The sequence below is a fragment of the Aethina tumida genome, chromosome 4 (assembly GCF_024364675.1).
Source record: "Aethina tumida isolate Nest 87 chromosome 4, icAetTumi1.1, whole genome shotgun sequence".
Taxonomy (NCBI): domain Eukaryota; kingdom Metazoa; phylum Arthropoda; class Insecta; order Coleoptera; family Nitidulidae; genus Aethina; species Aethina tumida.
The window spans coordinates 24,429,492-24,446,369 of NC_065438.1; the positions used below are offsets into that span (position 1 = coordinate 24,429,492).

The 16,878-nt window shown below is 35.4% G+C and overlaps 5 protein-coding genes and 1 long non-coding RNA gene across 7 annotated transcripts; 2 read left to right on the plus strand and 4 right to left on the minus strand.

Moving 5' to 3' along the window:
• Nucleotides 1–341: 341 nt before the first annotated feature.
• Nucleotides 342–5,319, minus strand: LOC109604843 (neither inactivation nor afterpotential protein C). Its single transcript, XM_020021388.2, has 9 exons — nucleotides 5,287–5,319; nucleotides 4,908–5,194; nucleotides 4,744–4,848; nucleotides 4,077–4,459; nucleotides 3,933–4,023; nucleotides 2,150–3,877; nucleotides 1,834–2,096; nucleotides 1,081–1,782; nucleotides 342–1,024 (listed from the first exon to the last, which is right to left on the minus strand). The coding sequence occupies exons 2-9, from the start codon at nucleotides 5,184–5,186 to the stop codon at nucleotides 379–381; spliced, it is 4,197 nt and encodes a 1,398-aa protein (XP_019876947.2). The 5' UTR covers nucleotides 5,187–5,194; nucleotides 5,287–5,319; the 3' UTR covers nucleotides 342–378.
• A 348-nt stretch (nucleotides 5,320–5,667) lies between these two features.
• Nucleotides 5,668–6,862, plus strand: LOC126265261 (uncharacterized). The gene is made up of 3 exons (XR_007547802.1): nucleotides 5,668–5,798; nucleotides 6,135–6,542; nucleotides 6,596–6,862. It is a non-coding gene; the product is annotated as an uncharacterized LOC126265261 (long non-coding RNA).
• Nucleotides 6,863–6,959: 97 nt separating this feature from the next.
• On the minus strand, nucleotides 6,960–10,262 carry LOC109606721 (integrin beta-PS). Of its 2 annotated transcripts, XM_020023255.2 has the most exons (7): nucleotides 10,067–10,262; nucleotides 9,113–9,510; nucleotides 8,892–9,060; nucleotides 8,491–8,838; nucleotides 8,097–8,434; nucleotides 7,610–8,047; nucleotides 6,960–7,557 (listed from the first exon to the last, which is right to left on the minus strand). In XM_020023255.2, the coding sequence occupies exons 1-7, from the start codon at nucleotides 10,214–10,216 to the stop codon at nucleotides 7,089–7,091; spliced, it is 2,310 nt and encodes a 769-aa protein (XP_019878814.2). In that variant the 5' UTR covers nucleotides 10,217–10,262; the 3' UTR covers nucleotides 6,960–7,088. The 2 variants fall into 2 exon arrangements, with proteins under 2 accessions (XP_019878814.2, XP_049821956.1); XM_049965999.1 differs by lacking the exon at nucleotides 10,067–10,262 and having other exon boundaries at nucleotides 8,892–9,051; nucleotides 9,113–9,247.
• A 399-nt stretch (nucleotides 10,263–10,661) lies between these two features.
• Nucleotides 10,662–11,329, minus strand: LOC109604839 (endocuticle structural glycoprotein SgAbd-8-like). The gene is made up of 3 exons (XM_020023257.2): nucleotides 11,226–11,329; nucleotides 11,051–11,166; nucleotides 10,662–10,994 (listed from the first exon to the last, which is right to left on the minus strand). The coding sequence occupies exons 1-3, from the start codon at nucleotides 11,277–11,279 to the stop codon at nucleotides 10,721–10,723; spliced, it is 444 nt and encodes a 147-aa protein (XP_019878816.2). The 5' UTR covers nucleotides 11,280–11,329; the 3' UTR covers nucleotides 10,662–10,720.
• A 1,998-nt stretch (nucleotides 11,330–13,327) lies between these two features.
• LOC109606720 (endocuticle structural glycoprotein SgAbd-2-like) lies at nucleotides 13,328–14,150 on the minus strand. The gene is made up of 3 exons (XM_049966756.1): nucleotides 14,110–14,150; nucleotides 13,749–13,967; nucleotides 13,328–13,692 (listed from the first exon to the last, which is right to left on the minus strand). The coding sequence occupies exons 1-3, from the start codon at nucleotides 14,148–14,150 to the stop codon at nucleotides 13,395–13,397; spliced, it is 558 nt and encodes a 185-aa protein (XP_049822713.1). The 3' UTR covers nucleotides 13,328–13,394.
• A 1,077-nt stretch (nucleotides 14,151–15,227) lies between these two features.
• On the plus strand, nucleotides 15,228–16,027 carry LOC109606722 (endocuticle structural glycoprotein SgAbd-2-like). The gene is made up of 3 exons (XM_020023256.2): nucleotides 15,228–15,359; nucleotides 15,420–15,607; nucleotides 15,662–16,027. Exons 1-3 carry the CDS (start codon nucleotides 15,348–15,350, stop codon nucleotides 15,957–15,959), a joined length of 498 nt encoding a protein of 165 aa, XP_019878815.2. The 5' UTR covers nucleotides 15,228–15,347; the 3' UTR covers nucleotides 15,960–16,027.
• The last annotated feature ends 851 nt before the right edge of the window (nucleotides 16,028–16,878 follow it).

Below are 16,878 nucleotides of genomic sequence, written 5' to 3' on the forward strand. Positions count from 1 at the left end.
GTTTTATTCCTCGAACACACTTGCGCAATCTAATTAGAATTGCAATTTTTTCCCTCCGTCAAGTAAAGTACAGAACGTAGAGTGGATTTACGATCGGAAAACATCGAATGGTTGTTAGTGAACGCTTTGACGACAAATCGTTGAATTATCATCGACAACCGAGCCGACAAAAGCGATGCGAGAAATCCAAAAACATCCGTACTCGTACGGACAGTAAATAAAGAAACCATCGGCCGTAAAACAATTCGTTGCACGTAAACCGTAATTGTTTGTTACATATTTCAAAATTAACGAGCCGGACGTGACCATCATGAAGATCATCGATTGAATAATGCAACAAATCAAACTAATACGTTTATTAGGTAAACTAAATCGGAATTACAAAGCTATCTCGAAGCCTTCGATGAACAGGCCAGGTGCCAACTCTTCAGAAACATGTTTAAACTCCATGTCGTCTTTAACTCCGTTGTTATTGACAAAAACAGGGTCGGATTTTTTTAAGGAAAACCTCCTGACACTTTCTACAACCTTTTCCTTTATCGAATCCCTTTTATAATTTGTCTTGCGGAGCATCCCTTGAAAATTAAAAGGAGGATCATCAGAACTAGTACTACTTCTTCTACCAAAACCTTTCAGTTCACTTATGGGGTCAGCCCTCATAGCTGGTTTAGGTGTTGCTTTTATGTAATCGAAATCCTTGTTTGCTGGTTCAGAACGGCTTAGGTCGCCAATTTTTCTCAAATTGACTTTGTTCAACGCCTCCACATTTTCCTGCTTTTGTTTCAGACTTGACTCCTCCTTTTTTGTATTTCCTGTGTAAACTTCTTCCGGTTCTTCCACGTATTCTGGAAGAGATTCGATTACGTCTTCAGGATCTCTGCTGTAGGTCATGTTGATGAGGTTTTCCGAATTGACACTGGATTGTTTGGTGAGTATTGCTCTTTGTTTTTCCTCGGATTTGTTTCTCATCAACTCGATGTTTCTATATGGGGTATCCCAAGACTCCTCTTTTTCACCGGAGACACTATAAACGTCAAAATTTTCTAACTAAAGTTAAAACTGTTGATTATGTGTCATTACCCTGAATTTGTAAGCTCGTCAATCATAACAGACGTATCGTAGAAAGCTAAATCGTTAAGTCGGAAGTTCAACTTAAGCACTTTCGGCTTAAACTTCCCGATCCAATCAGAAACATTGGCACTGAAATCCAACTCCTCAACGTCCACCCTCTTGTCAATTTTGTAGCAAAAATTGCAAGCCTGCAAATTGAACAAATGGACCTGCTGAGCAAAATTGAACAGGTCGTGAATTCGGGCGGCTCTGTATTGCATCAAAACGTGAAACAAACTATTATTTTTCCATTTCAAGGCGTAAGGTTTTATGAAATTGATCGTCTCATTGTTCAAAGAGTCGTATTCTTGTGACTGTTCGGTTTGTCCACGCACTTTTCTGTAGGCATGTTGAATTATGGCAGCAGCCTCTTCTTCAGTCATTTGACTCATTCTTCTGGCTGCGCTGTAGACAGTTTTTGTTTCTTGAGTTTTTTGCTGTTTCGACAATCGACATTTTACTAAGAAACCTCTCAGGATGCTTTGGATTTTTACAATCTTCCTCACTTGGTTTTCATACAATCTGGACAAGTACTCTTCGTTGTAGTACTTAAGAAATACTTTGGTTTTACCGATGGCAAAACCTTCCATGTTTAACCTTATCAACAATAATCTACAATTTTCTCTCGTTATTTCAACGGTTTCGTCGAAGTCGAAGGCTAAAAACTTATATCTGAAACCAAAAATTCAAAGTATGGAGTTTTTGAACTTCGTTAAACTTTACCTTCGTAGAAATTCTGAAAAAGACATTCTGCAGGTGTAACCACACTGTTTGGCTTTGGCGGTTTCAACAACAGCCATTGCTCTGATTTGTTGTCTGACTATTTCATGATGAAAACTTGACTTTCCACCAATGTTAGTTCTAACGCACCTTACAAAATGAGTACCAGCATTGCTGGAAAGGTCCCGGATCAGATTTAAACTGATGGATCTGAAGATTGTTGAAGCTGTTCTCATCCTTCTAATCTGAGAATAGTCATTCTCTTTCTGTAATTAAAACACGTTTTATTTTATAAAATTTCTGTTAATGAAATAGTTACCTTGTCCTTTTGTTTTTCGCTATCTGTAACAATCAACAAGTTTCCAGTTTTAGTTAATTTATTGCTGAATAGTCTTCTGACAATTGGATTTTTAGACAACCTCATAGTCTCGGTTATTTCTGGTGGTAGAAACTCCCTATTTTTCGCCGGAATTTCTTTACTATTATACGTAACTCTTCCAGTGTAATGGCAAATTGAAAACTCATAGTTATTTCTGATTTGTATCGTGGCATAATTTTGTTTGTCTATAAAATCGATTATGTATTTTCCCCCACCTCCAATTTTCGAAACTTGGTCAATAGAAGTAAAGATTCCAGTAGGCTTTTTGAGTAGTTCGTCTAACGTAGTTTTATTATTGTAAAAATTCACACACTGATAATCTATGTCTTCATCCAAAACATCCATAGCTTCCCATGCAAATAACCTTTGCAGATAATGATACTGAAACTGTTCGTTAAGACAGTTAATGAACAGTTCCTCAAGACCATTTTGTTTGAAACACTCAAATCCGAAACAATCCAATAGTTTAATGGTGTACTTTTCTCCGAAAATCGCTTTTCCCATTTCCAATTTTTGATTAATGACTCCCACAATATAATCGACCAATCGTTGATACAAAGTATTAGCCAAAACATCTCTTGAATCTCTCCCTTCATCTGATGTATTTCTTCTTCTCACCACCGACTTGTTCCGTTGCAAACAGTAATTTGTTAGACTCCAAGCAAATTTTTTTTCGTCAATTTTCAATAGATCTGAAACTTTTTTGACGCAATCTTGCTCCTCTAAAGCTGCAACATTATCTTCGGTTTGTTCGAATCTGACGTTTCCTAAAATGATAACGGCGCAAACAATGGCCAAAATAGTTTCTATTTCTTCTGAGGAAAAATCAAAATTATCTAAATAAGTCAAAATCTTTTTAAACTTCTTCACATCCACATCCGTATCTTGCCTCAGATACCTATAAATCGTATTCGAGTCCAAGTTGTACATGTTCAACTTTCCCTCCCTTTTCAACCCGTGAAAAATGTAATAAAGCATGTGAAAGTTGCCCTGAGTCTCATCCACGGATGAAACCCTCCATTTCTCCAAAGCTTCGATGGCAAAACTGGCGCCGGTTATTTTGCCGGACGCTCCGAAAGCAAATTCCGTCTTCATTACGCATCTCGTTGAGTAATTATTGTAAGCAGTCGTGGCGTGCGTCAAGGCGTGAATCAATTTTATCGCTTCCGTTATTCTTGTGGTGTTAACATTATCATTTTCGCCCAAGAAAATCAGATGGTCGACAAGATGAAGATAATTTTTAGTTTTGCCCGATGCACTTTCTCCCGTCAAGACGATGTTTTGTTGTATGGTATGGTGCTGGGCGTTTTGGTAAGCTGTGTCTGCGATTGCGTAGATATGAGGAGCGTTTTCTGATCTGCTTTTGATCGAGTACTTCCTGTGGTATTTTTCTCCGTAGATTTCCGGCTCGTTTCCATTCAAGACCAAAAGAACATCACCGATAAATGTGTGGAACTGTTGCTTTTTAGCCCTCGCTTCTAAAACTTCCAAGATTGTGTTTTCTGTTATTCTCTCCAAAGCTGCAAGATCCTCAACTAATAGATCTTCCATTTCATTGATATTGGTGACAAGTTTGTTTTGGAATACGTGGTAGTCTTCCTGGTTTTCTTTACAAATTCTTGGTGTTGTTGCCAGTTCCGTTATTATACTTTTAAGCTCCAACGAAAGCTGAAATAAATGTACTTGTTATGTACTTTGTTGGGTTGTTAAATTAGGTGCTTACATGGAAATTATTGGAAGGAATTTGATCCAAGAATGGATGTTCTATAAGTTCTTCCATGTACGGTCTATATTCTTGATTTTTTATTAAACACCTTAAACATGTATTAATTAATCAAGTACCAACATTAATGAGACAACCTAATACTCATTGATAAAGTCATTATAGTTCTGGGTCCAATTCGATGGTCTGTAAAGGGTCGGAGGAGGATTTCGTACAACCTGAAATAGAACTCTGGTGGGATGCACGTCTTGCATCGGCGCTTTGCCATCTCCCAATTCTATAGCAGTGATTCCTAAAGCCCAAACATCAACACGACTTCCATATTGATTTTCCTCAGTGGCCGTGACAACTTCAGGTGCCATCCAGCATGGTGACCCCAAACTGGTTCCGGTTTTGTCCAGGGTACTCTTGAGGGTGTGACAAAGTCCGAAGTCGGTCAGTTTTACTTCTCCGTCTTTTGTGAGCAGTATGTTTTTGGCCTTCACGTCCCGGTGGATTATTTTGTTCTGGTGCAGGTAGATTAGCGCCTGGAAGATTGAAAATTGCGTGTAATTTCACAGATCAGACAACAAATAACAATCAATCAATGGTTATAAGAAAATAAATAATCGTTTAGTCGGAAAGGTAGCGTTTAACGCCACACAAATCAACCGGTAATTGTGGTTGTAAAATATAAACACTGGGTGTTTTACGGGCGGCTTAAAATCATTTTGCCAACTTGCCGAACAATCGGCAGTAAAACGCGAATGGCATTAGTTCTCGCACTTTTTGAAATTATGTAGTGTATGCGTGTGAAATATGTTGTAGGTACCTTGACCGTTTCTTTTAGCACGTGAGCGATATGCTCTTCAGAAAGTCGACGGTTTCTTCCTATCAATTCGTTCACTACGTCGATTATAGGCCCTCCATCGCATAACTACAACAAGACTTTTGTTTAGTACTTAGATTTTTAACATTACAGTGGTACCTTCTTACCTCCAGCACGAGCCAAACTTCGTCGTTTTTCCTGTAACAACCGTAAAAGTCGACGAGATTCATGTGATCTGTAAAGTCTTTAAGAATCGTATACTCCTTTTCGACATAGACTTTCGTATCGGCCACCAACTTTTGTATCTTAACGGCCACACATTTGCTTGTCTGTTTGTCCCTTCCTTTGTAAATGCGACCGAATACGCCACGACTCAGGCATTCCTCTAGCTGGTACTTGTTGCCCGGATCGGACAGCCTGTTGAAATCAACCTTTGACACCTTCATCTTCGTCCCTATCAACAAACGAACGACACGCAGATGAGAACGGTGGGCCGAACGGTAGGAATTACATCTCAATAATACGGAATTAGAATTGCAAATGTACCTTTTAAGTGGTGCAGAGAACGAGGAGGAGTGAAATGTGCGGCCGCTCGTTTTTCTGCCCACCAAACTCAATTACGGACCGAAGCCGTTAAAACTACTAATTGGATTCGGATCGTGTGTCCGTGACACGTTTTCCTTCGCCTCGTGTTCCGTTCCTTCGTTCGGCTTAAACTGGATTACGTTTAAGGTTTACATGGTTTGTCAGTGACGATTTGTACTATTTGTATTTCTGTTGATATACATAGATTATTCAAAAATATATTAATCATTGAACATACATTTGTTTGCTTAATTATTTTTCCTTATCATTCATTGAGATAAGCTTATCTTTAGTAAAATATTATAGTCAATCTATTTGAACAGTTTACGACAAGATGTAATGATTTTTTACATACTTGTTTGAACACATGTTTAGTCACACCTTAACAATATTGATTCTCATAATAATTACTAAAATTGACTGTTTTAATTATCATCTATTTTCCACACAGGAAAATAATACTTTAATTAATAGTAAGTACAAAAACTGTCTTTATTAAATTGTAAGTAAAATTACGTTAAGTTGGGTTAGGTTAGGTTAGGTTAAAAATCTATTATATATTATAATCTAATTTCCACACAGGGAATCAAGCATTAATTAATAGTAAGTACAAAAACTGTCTTTAGGTTTAGGTGACAAATCTATTTATCTATTATCATCTATTTTCCACACATGAAAGTGATACTTTAATTAATAGTAAGTACAAAAACTGTTTATTAAATTGTAAGTAAGTAAATTTACGTTAGATTAGGTTAAGTTAGGTTATGTTAAAAATGTAAGCTATGTGATATTAATTTAGTGGTTTTTAGGTCAGGGTTGTATTGAACCTGGACATTTAAAAGTTTGCTCAGGAAATGGATTGTGTGTTAACGAAACTTGCTCATGCAATTTCATAGAAGATACTGATAACGATGATAAAATGAAAAATATTTATCGTTACTCTGGAAGGTATTGCGAAGAATGTCCATTTTGCAAGGGCCAAAGATGTGAAAATATACTAAACTGCATTGAATGCATAAAAAAGAAGAATAATAAATGTGACTATGTTTGCTACGTTTATTACACCAAAGGACATCAAATAGAAAGAATTATTGAAAATGATGATAAAATGTGTGAAATTGAAAGATATAAATGTCTGTACAGATTTAAATATTTTTACAACGAAAATTTACTATTTGTTGAATTTGAAAATGAAACTTGCTATGATTTAACTCTAGGTAACTACATATATTTATATTTCTTTCCAAATGTTCAAATGACTGCTTTTTAGGTTTGACTCTTATATTTTGGGGAGTAATTTTAATTATAATATTGATGTTGATTGTGTTTACTAAAAATCACATTTTAAAATACGAATTTGACTGGTGAGAATTTATTCAATACATTTGTGTAAAAGTTACATAACCGGAATAGCATAATACTCTTTACGTCGGAATATCACTGGCATAATTTAAGTGTGAACTAGGTATCAACATGAACCAACCCTTCTGTCCAAAAAGGAACGTGTTATCCACCAGCGATCACGTGGTTATCACGGAATTAAATTTGTTTGTGTTACTCTGTACCTAGTTTGAATGGAGTATGGTTTACACTTAAAATGGTAAAAAATAAATTAATGCAATAATAAGTAAAACTTATTATTATATTTAACTTTTTTATTTTAATGTAATAAATTAATTCCTAAATCAATAAGAAATAGTATTTTGTATCTAAACCTAATGAGAACATTTTTAATTCACAAAGTGTTTAAATATTCAAAGAATTTATGTCTTGACACTTTGTCTCTTAAACGCTGGATTGGCATAACTAGAGGTAGCCCCTTTATACAAGGGATTCTGATTCGAATGCCACTTCAGCTTCTTCTTCTCTTCCTCAAATTTGCTGTACTCCCTTCTATCATGTATGGTGGTGCATATTTTCCAAATCAATAACATCACAATACCAGCTATAATAACGGTAACCATCACACCAATAATCCAAGCAAGTGGAGGCACTGAACAGATTTTCTCTTTTAACGCACGAACCACGATCAGTTGATTCTGGTCGTAACTGTACTGAAAGTGCATCCTGCAACCGTGGTTTAAGAGAACCTGACAATCTTTCACTTCAGGGTTGAATTCTTCGTCGAACTTATCGACCAGTTCCAAACTGTTGGTGCACGTCTCGCAGGTCGCGTTCAAGGATCCGGTTTTGTACGCCTGACATTCCACACAAGGACTCAATTCCTCACACCTACAAAATAAAACAATAGGAATTGAACGCAACAAGTAATAACGGTTTAAACCTGGGACGACAGGTCGTGCAATCCTGACAATAAGTCCCCGTATATCTGTTTCCATCCTGGTCGCATTTACAACTGCCGCAATTGCAGGTTCCATGTCCCGAACAAACCTCCTCGCTTCCTGGCGCTATGCAAGTGCTGTTACCCAAAAAACAATCGCAAGCATCACCAATCCAACCGTCGTGGCATTTACATTTGCCACAATCACATTCGCCGTGTCCGCCGCACAAAATTCCTCGAGACCTGTGACAATTGTAGTTGGTACATCCGCAGTATTTGCCGTAGATTTTTTCGTCGGGATTCTCCCTTACGTTGCAGACGCACTCGTTGCACCTGCACGTGCCGGCGTCCGAGCAAACCGGCCCGTTTTCCGTCTCCTGACACTGAGTCACGTCCTCGTTCGTGTCCGAATCGCCGTCGCACTCGCATCTCGCACCGTACCTAAAAAAAATAGTTAAGTCAGATGAACAAAACGAATAGATGAGATCACCTTCCGCCGTTGCAGTTGCAGACGCCGCAAGCGAAGTCACCATGTCGGCTGCAAGAGGGAGACGACGCTTCAAACGAATGATGTTTGGGGGATTCACAATCGCATTTGCATATGACGTTCAGTTTAACCGTTATCTGCTCGTCCAAACCGGCCGGTTTGATAATGATGGTCTCGTTGTTAACACATTTTTCCGCCTTGATAGTAGCCCTGAAACGTATGATTTTGCCCAACTTCACGTCCGTGCAACCGTTTGGTATTTTGGAAGGGCAGTTGCTGGTGAACGAAACGGAAATGTGGTCCGGAGCGTTACTGGTCATCGTCACCGAGTCCACGATTTTCTAAAAGAAATACTCAATTAGCAAAATGTATAATTAATCACAGTTAATTGCGTTACGTTGTAGTTGTCACTAATCAATTGTACGACGTTGGAAGAGGTGGTACTTAGGGTGCCAACGTTCGAATTTTCAATCTTCTCTGACAAATAGTGGTACGTTGCGTTGATGTTCTTCTTGTTACTGACGGCGAACACAAGATTGATGTTGTTGATTTTGGCCACGTGGTTTATGTGCGAGATGGAAGGATAATCGTACTTCAAAGCCGCGACGTACTCATCGTTGATCATGTGACACTGTCCGTCGTTTGGCTCAATCACACCACCCAAACGTCCGTCACCTGCGATGTGAAACGAGGCGTCCGTCGAAAAGACTAAAAGATGACGTGCCTGAGGTCTCCAACCGATTTCCTTGCAACAATTTAAATTATTTTAGTGCAAAAGGAGATTTCATTAATTAAAACCTTTTTGCAAACGATGGCTTGCATTAAAGCGTCCAGTCCACCTTCCGGAGTGTCCACGTTTTCTGATATTATGGCACTTTGAACTTTTTTGTTGAACTCTTGATAGTTTTCGTTGAGTGACAAATGGTTTTTGAAACTGTACGGCTTTACTCTCTCACTTCTGAAGTTACTAAAAAAAAACATAAACACACACTGTCCACAATAGTTTCAAAGACACTTACTATGTCTTAGCAAGGTTCACGTAAGGAACTGTTGGCTTATCTACAAAACTGCCAAATCCTAATCTAAAATTGTTGGTCAAACTTCTCATGGTAAAACTAATTGATTGTCCCAGTCGTCCCAAAGTAGTTTTGTGGGGCAACATCGAATAGGATAAATCCATCAAATAATACAAATCAACAGGATAATTTTCAGCTTGTTGATACTCAAAATCTAAATGGTACTCTTGATTTTTGGCTACATTTATCGTGAACATTTGAGGCCTAAGTTGAACAACTCGACCTTTTGTTGAGGATAAAGGTAAATTTTTATCGATGGTTTTTGAAGCTATTACCTTAACTAGTTGAGTGTTACAAAAGGAAGAGGAAAGTCTATCAGAATTGCAATGAGAAAAATTTCCCTAAAAATTCAAATAATCATGATTAAAAGATAATATAAAATAATACATTTTAATTAATTAACATTATCAAACAAAAAGAATGAGTCAGTCCGGAGATATCAGTCGGAACAGGAAATAAAATAATATTAATTATAATTAATTGATGTGTTTTGTTTCAATAATCAATAATAATCTTTTACTGATCCATAATTAAAAATTAAAAAAATTAAAGTAAATTAATTAAAATAATAACTAATCATTTGATTATCAATTGTTATTTATTCCAGACACTTATTTAATTTATAATGGCTCAATAATTTAGAACAATTCTTTGAAATTGTACACGAATATTCAAACAAACAGTACGTTGAATCATACTACCAAGAATTGTCTTTGTATTAATAGTGATTCATTGCCAGTTAAGTAATGCAATAAATTATTTTTTAATTTAAAATAAACAGTCTCATAAACTAAAGTTAAACACTTCTAATATATATATATATATATATATATATATATATATATAAATTATATATACAGATAACTTAAAAATATTATTTATATTATTAGTACTTACCTTAGGATCGGAACACCAAGAACACCCCAATTCTTGTATGCAATCGTGACAAGTAGTTTTGAGTTCACATTCTCCATCGCAAGACGCGGTTTTTAAACCGACAATTAATAAAATAGCGAGAGTAATGAAAGTCATGACAACAGAAATCATACAGGAAGTTTAAATCTCTTCCGAGTACTTTTTAACACTTATCTTATCTACTTGACTAATTTAAAGGCACAACTAAAATGAATGTAATTCGTAATATACTTTGCAACGTAAACAATAATTAATAAGTATTATGATAGATCATTCCTAAATGCAATTTAAATTGCATGGGTAATTTATTTTTAGGTACATTTAAAAGTACAGCAGCGAAATCTATACATTTCATTAATTACCTCCGTTTTACTGGACAACGGACTCTATATTGATAAACCAGTACTATAATAGTTCTATGCTTTGAACGTAGATGACGCGGTTATAGTATTTATTATATGTAGCGCCAACTACCTGGTATATTAACTATTATTATTCTAAACTTTACAGCAAACTCTTTTAATATTTAGACTCGAAGTGAATTTCAATTTTCGAATAATCTTGAATATTCCCAATATAAATTAAATTAAACTTTATTAACTATTTACAAACATAACATAATATCATAAAATCATTCTAGCCTAAAAACGGTTGCTTCCTCTCGACCTCCTCTTCGGGATGAGCCGCATTCCAAGCCAGGGCCCTCTGAATGGCGATTGGGATAGGTGGGGGAGTGGGGATATCTCCCGCGGGATGAAAACCAGTGTCATCAGCCACGTAGGTGAGGGCGATCCTCTGGCCCTCGGGCGACGTGTATGAGAAATCACCCTGCACCTCCAGAACAGCGTTGTCGCCGGATCCTCTCAATTTGCCCAGTTCCTGTGCTGCGATGCCGTTTTCCGTCTCGTACCTATGTAATTAAAAAGTGTTAAAATTATACAATATCATTTTGTACACATTGCTTACGCCCATTGGTAACTTCCATCTGGATTAATCTCGTTGGTTTGTCTTAAGATTTTAATTTCCCTTCCTGGATTGAAAGTCGCCCCGAAACAGGAACCGACCAAAGCAACAACAACTATCTGTAATTCAACAAAAACAATTTATTGAAAAGAACTATTAAACTTTAATTAGAATGTACCAATTTGAACATGTTTGATTGAAGAACTGTATTGTTTGACTGACGGGTAAACATAGGTAAGGAGTGCTTTTTATACAGGTAAATAATCAAATGTCAGATAATTAACATATGAGATTTTGAAATTTGGAAATGACGAGTTAAATAAATCGAATTATATAACTTCTATTAGACAAATTTGGTTTAAGGTTATAATTATTGCGTTTGAAATTATTGCTTTTAAATGTTAAGCTTTACAGTTTTCTTAAAATTATGAATTTTAAATCTTATTAAATCACGTCCTGTAGGTTTAATATATATTATATTAACATGAAATATGCGAAAATATTATCAAAATTGAATGAAGTAATTCATTCATTAATTATTAAAACTTAAATTTATTGTTTAAATATTTATTTGCATAAAAGGAAAGCTATATATTAAAATATATTTTATGTAAATTCATTTTTAATAATAATTTGGGATTATTTTTTTGCTGGCGGGCCAAATAATTAATGAGATTAATGTATAATTTAATAAAATTATTAAGAAACGTTATATTAGAATAATAAATCAGTAAAGAGACTGATTTAAGATTCAATAAAATTAACAAATAAGGATAATTTTAATTATGATTATATGTAAAGGATGAGGCTTTCATGACCATTTTTTGTAAGGAATCTCTATGTGGAATCTTGCAAATATCGGGAAGTGAAAAATTGTGAAAATAAACACACTTTTTGTCCATTAGATATCATAGAAAACCTATGACGTTTTTATATTAAAGTGAGCTTCTGTTTCCATGATGAATTCTTTTAGACAATGTGAAGCAGCACTCTTTGACTGCAACAGGTAAACTTTCAGGAAGAGTACAGTCATCAAGACAGGTCATAAAGTAAGTTTTACCATAAATTGTTGATGGAGATATCTTCCCACACAGACAGTGCCTCTCAGGTCTCTGTCTCACTGAATAAATCACAAAATTGAGAACCACTTCTTTTTAAAATTCATCACCTTCACACAGATCAACAATCTTTTTCATGTCTTCAAAATTGAGATGCTCCATCTTCTTGTGCCATTGGAGTATTTCTTCTTTATTCTTCTCAATTATCTTTGCTTCAAATTGTTTTTGTTCCAGGATGTAGAAACCACTTTCATTTTTCTTCCCTTCCAACATGACTTCACCACTTAAAAGCATTATTTTTGCATTTGTGCATCATTCTTTGTTTTAGTATTTTGTACATGTTGTTGTTTGTATGTACATACAGTTATCACTCGAATGAGTGTTTTTCTAGCAATACTTGCATTTAGGCCTTCCTTCAATTGGCACATATTGGCATTCTTTTATTCAGTGATTAGTTCTCTCACAGTATTTGCCTTTGTTATTTTTGTTACCTTGGTTTTGTTGTTGTTGAGGTTTCTTTCCACATTCAGAGGCTTTATGACCTTTCGTACCATATTTGTTATAATTCCATGGAAAAATGGACAATTCCATAGATCTTGCCTTGTTTACCTTTTTTATCTTTCTTCTCTTCTTTTGCCAGTCGAACGAGAAAATTGTCCACAGTTCTCTCGGTTATCTGTGGAATCACACGCAGCCTCAAAGTATTTATATTTTTCCGGAAGAGAAGCCATTATTCGAGCTATCAACATTGTGTCAGAGATTTTATGTTCAGTATGATCGCTCTTATTCAATTCAATTGCTATGTTTTGAAGGTCACTAATATAAGCTGCCATATTCTAAGTCTTATCAAACCTAAAGTTATAAAATTCCTTCAACAGATTCTCGGTTCGTTCCTCATCTTTCCATTTGAATTGGAGTACAAGCTTGAGATATGTTTCTTTTGTCTTACAGGTGAGGATCCTCGTCTTGACTTTCTCAGTGACTCGAACCAAATCAGATCTCTGAAGATGCTAGACACTCGTGCTAGCTAAACGTCAGGAAATAATTCCAACAAAAGTTGACCAATATACCAGGACAACTATAGATATGATTATATTGTAATGTAAAATAGAGAGATTATAGCCTTTGATTTCTGATTACTAAATTACTAGTCATAATCATTTATTGTGCTCTTAAAATAATGAATTTGTGAATTCTTAATTACGAAATGAAACAAACAAAATTCATTTAATTTACAACTTTATTAATCTGTACATAATCACACTCATAAAAGCAGCTACAGTATCTTCTTAGAAGAACCTGCGTTGTTGGTACTGGTTGTAGTTATTGTAGGTTTGACTCGCGGGTTGTGGATGGGCGGCGATCCAATCCAAAGCCCTTTGGATGGCGGCCGGAACTGGTGGAGGAGTCGGGATGTGGGAACCGGCCGCTTGGTAGCCGTTTTCATCAGCCACGTAAGAAATCTGAACCAGTTCTCCCTCGGGAGAAGTGTACGAATAGGAACCCTGGGCTGACTTGGCGAGGTCCTGTCCTACCGCACGAACCGAAGCTTGTTCTTGAGCGGCGATTCCGTTTCCGGTTTCATAGCTGTCAAAATGGCACAGAAATAAGAAAAAACCTGACGACGAAACAGACGCACTCACTTGTAGGAATAAGAACCGTCTTCACGAACGTCCTGGTCTTGTCTGAGGATCGGGATTTGCTGTTGAGTGTGGTAGGTTTGAACGGGGACCGGAACTGGGTTGTAGTGTTGCACCGGTTGGTAAGTGTACTGATGGGGCCTGTAGATGTGCGACACATCTGCGAAAACGGTCGCAACCAAGGCGCAGCTTAAAATCTGAGAACAATAGGTTAGATTGCACCTGTCACTTCACCTGCACTCACAGTCTTACCAGTCTGAACATGTTTGTAAGGTGTATGAATGAGTTGTGTTTGAATGGAGGTTGATGGTCGCTTTTATATGGTGGTTTAAATGTCGTGCATCCACGTTTTAGTTACTCCTACGGGCGTAGCATCGGTAGTGGATCTGGGTGGGTGTTCCCCATAGGTGTACCATGGGTATTTTTTTCTTATTGTAAAACAGGAGAATTATTACAATTGTACAAATTAGTATAATTGACTTTAATTAGATAATGGCGCATATTTTGGAATAAATTTGCATCAATTATGGCTTGTTATTAATGATGGTACGCCTAAAGAGCTTGCCTTTTTTGCCCGGAACAAATCGAATAAAAAAACGGAACGTCCATGAATTTTCTCAACATAATATCACGATAAATCACAAAAATATACGAACTATATGAAATCATTGTTTACAAGGCCACTAGAAATATGTATTTTGTATGGCTTTAAATGGGGCATTGACGGAATAATAATTGTAGATCCTACTACAGATAATCTTGTCTTGTCAAGATTTGGACAGGTTTATTGTTATGTGAACGTGTTAAAATTTGCTTGTTGTTCAGATCTTATCACTTTGATATGGTTAATTTTTTAACTATGACAAATCTTTTCTAGTTTTTAAGTTGTTCCCACATAAAGATTTTGCACAATTTAAAAATAGATGTATGTGTGAACTTTTTATCATAATACATTTGTCTTCATTTATTTAAATTATTGCAAATTACAAAAATTATTTTAGCATAAGAAAGAAGTATAATAAAAAATTTACAGTGTTAATTTGAGAATAAAAATCAAGTATGACTCACACTCTATCACATCATTTTTTAAATAAAAGTTCAAATTTACAAAATAATAAATTAAACAATCAGTGTAAACTAATCCATTTAAAGGATTAACAAATTCGCAAAATATTTAAAATAAACAAAAGTTCATTCAAACCATTAACCTTGCCATTAGAATCTAATATTAAATATATTATTTATGATCTGATTTGACTGTTACAGAAAACCACCAGTGTGGTCCAACCCACGTTAAAATTTTATTGAAAAAAAATCTTTAAATTTTCAATAATTTCATTATAAATTAATATAATTTATTACTTTTTAATATGCTACAATTTTTTAGAATTATACCAAAATAACAATTAATTTTTATAGAAAATGAAAAAACAGTAATAATACAGCAATTTATCTACATATCGAATAACAACGAACGTCTCTGTCTTAAATTCCTTTGTGGGAGTGTCCAAAAAACCATTTTGTGACATTTCCTTCCTTCATATATAAATATCACCACAAAATTTAACATCAGTATTCCAAGTCTTCACATCCAGTCAAAACATGTTCAAATTGGTAAGATAATGGTGGTAGTGCAGGTGAAGTGGCAAGTGGATTCTAAAAGATTGTTTATAGGTTTTAAGCTTCGCCTTGATTGCGACCGTTTTCGCCGATGTGTCGCACATCTACAGGCCCCATCAGTACACTTTCCAACCGGTCCAACACTACAACCCAATTCCCGTTCAAACTTACCACGCTCAACAACAAATCCCGATCCTCCGACAAGACCAGGATGTTCGTGAAGACGGTTCTTACTCCTACAAGTGAGTGTATCAGTTTTTCTTGTGCCAACCATTTACGAACCCAAAGTTTCACAGCTACGAAACCGGAAACGGAATTGCCGCTCAGGAACAAGGATCGATTCGTGCCTTAGGACAGAACATCGGCAAAGCCGCCCAAGGTTCCTTCTCTTACACGTCTCCCGAAGGGGAACCGGTGCATGTTTCTTACGTTGCCGATGAAAACGGTTTCCAAGCTGCCGGTTCCCACATCCCGACTCCACCACCAGTGCCGGCGGCCATCCAGAGATCCTTGGATTGGATCGCAGCTCATCCACAGCCCGCCAGCCAGGCCTACAACAATTATAACCAGTACCAACAACGCAGGTTCTTCTAAGAGGATGCTGCTGCTGATTTTGAACTGTGTGATCATGTACAGATTAATAAAATTGTAAATTAAGTGCATTTTGTTTGTTTCACTGACTCAACAATGTTTGGAATTTTAGATATTTATTTATTTTGCATTCTGTGATATTGATTTACATATTATAAAACTAATTTGAATAACTTTTTCATAATAGTCCATGAAATATTAATATTACACATTAATTTATTTATTATTTAATAATTTTATAATAAAAGAAAAGTATTATATCATTATGAGTGTACTAATTTTTTTATCAAAAATAGATTTTAAAATGCTCTACTGAAAAAAAAATTATAAAGTTGATGTCACTTAAAAATAAATTTGAAAATTAATGGATAAGTTAAATGAATCACCCTGTATAAACTAACTTTATTTAACAAAAATTAAATAAGTATTAAAAAGATTAACGAATATTTTACGTAGGAAGTCAAAAGTGATATGAATGATAGGATTTTAATTCTGGCTTTTTAATTAAAACCACAATTCTAGATTTAGAGTATAATTACAATTTTTACAAAGAGTTAAATCATTAAAATACATAGATATTTAAACGATCATTTTATTGAATACGTTTATGAATATTAATTAATAAATAATTTGATTAATTCTTATCCTATACTCCATTTACATTGTGTACGGTGTAGTATACACGTGATGGATAACACGTTTCTTATTGGTCAGCACCAGAAGAAATGACTCGTGTCGATACCTACTTCGGACATAAAGTATATTATATATTATTTATTTAAAATTGAGGTAAATAATACCAATTATAATGTTCATTTTAATAGGTAGAAAATGTAATGATTGAGTTAATAAAATATTCTGTGGTTTCTCTTATCACTTTTGTGGCATCCTGTTTTAACAATATGCACTAAATATTACAAAA

What these genes read in the sequence shown, in the direction of transcription:
- LOC109604843 (XM_020021388.2), bottom strand. Translation starts at nt 5,186, where the DNA reads ATGAAGGTGTCAAAGGTTGATTTCAACAGGCTGTCCGATCCGGGCAAC. An exon ending in AAGTTTGGCTCGTGCTGGAG is followed by an intron (nt 4,849 to 4,907) that starts GTAAGAAGGTAC and finishes GTCTTGTTGTAG; the next exon opens with TTATGCGATGGAGGGCCTAT. An exon ending in TTCCTTCCAATAATTTCCAT is followed by an intron (nt 3,878 to 3,932) that starts GTAAGCACCTAA and finishes CATTTATTTCAG; the next exon opens with CTTTCGTTGGAGCTTAAAAG.
- LOC109606721 (XM_020023255.2), bottom strand. Translation starts at nt 10,216, where the DNA reads ATGATTTCTGTTGTCATGACTTTCATTACTCTCGCTATTTTATTAATT. An exon ending in CTTGGTGTTCCGATCCTAAG is followed by an intron (nt 9,511 to 10,066) that starts GTAAGTACTAAT and finishes TTGAATTTTTAG; the next exon opens with GGAAATTTTTCTCATTGCAA. An exon ending in AAGCCATCGTTTGCAAAAAG is followed by an intron (nt 8,839 to 8,891) that starts GTTTTAATTAAT and finishes AATTGTTGCAAG; the next exon opens with GAAATCGGTTGGAGACCTCA.
- LOC109604839 (XM_020023257.2), bottom strand. Translation starts at nt 11,279, where the DNA reads ATGTTTACCCGTCAGTCAAACAATACAGTTCTTCAATCAAACATGTTC. An exon ending in AATCAAACATGTTCAAATTG is followed by an intron (nt 11,167 to 11,225) that starts GTACATTCTAAT and finishes GTTGAATTACAG; the next exon opens with ATAGTTGTTGTTGCTTTGGT. An exon ending in GATGGAAGTTACCAATGGGC is followed by an intron (nt 10,995 to 11,050) that starts GTAAGCAATGTG and finishes TTAATTACATAG; the next exon opens with GTACGAGACGGAAAACGGCA.
- LOC109606720 (XM_049966756.1), bottom strand. Translation starts at nt 14,150, where the DNA reads ATGGGGAACACCCACCCAGATCCACTACCGATGCTACGCCC. An exon ending in CCACTACCGATGCTACGCCC is followed by an intron (nt 13,968 to 14,109) that starts GTAGGAGTAACT and finishes GTGAAGTGACAG; the next exon opens with GTGCAATCTAACCTATTGTT. An exon ending in GACGGTTCTTATTCCTACAA is followed by an intron (nt 13,693 to 13,748) that starts GTGAGTGCGTCT and finishes CCATTTTGACAG; the next exon opens with CTATGAAACCGGAAACGGAA.
- LOC109606722 (XM_020023256.2), top strand. An exon ending in GACGGTTCTTACTCCTACAA is followed by an intron (nt 15,608 to 15,661) that starts GTGAGTGTATCA and finishes AAAGTTTCACAG; the next exon opens with CTACGAAACCGGAAACGGAA.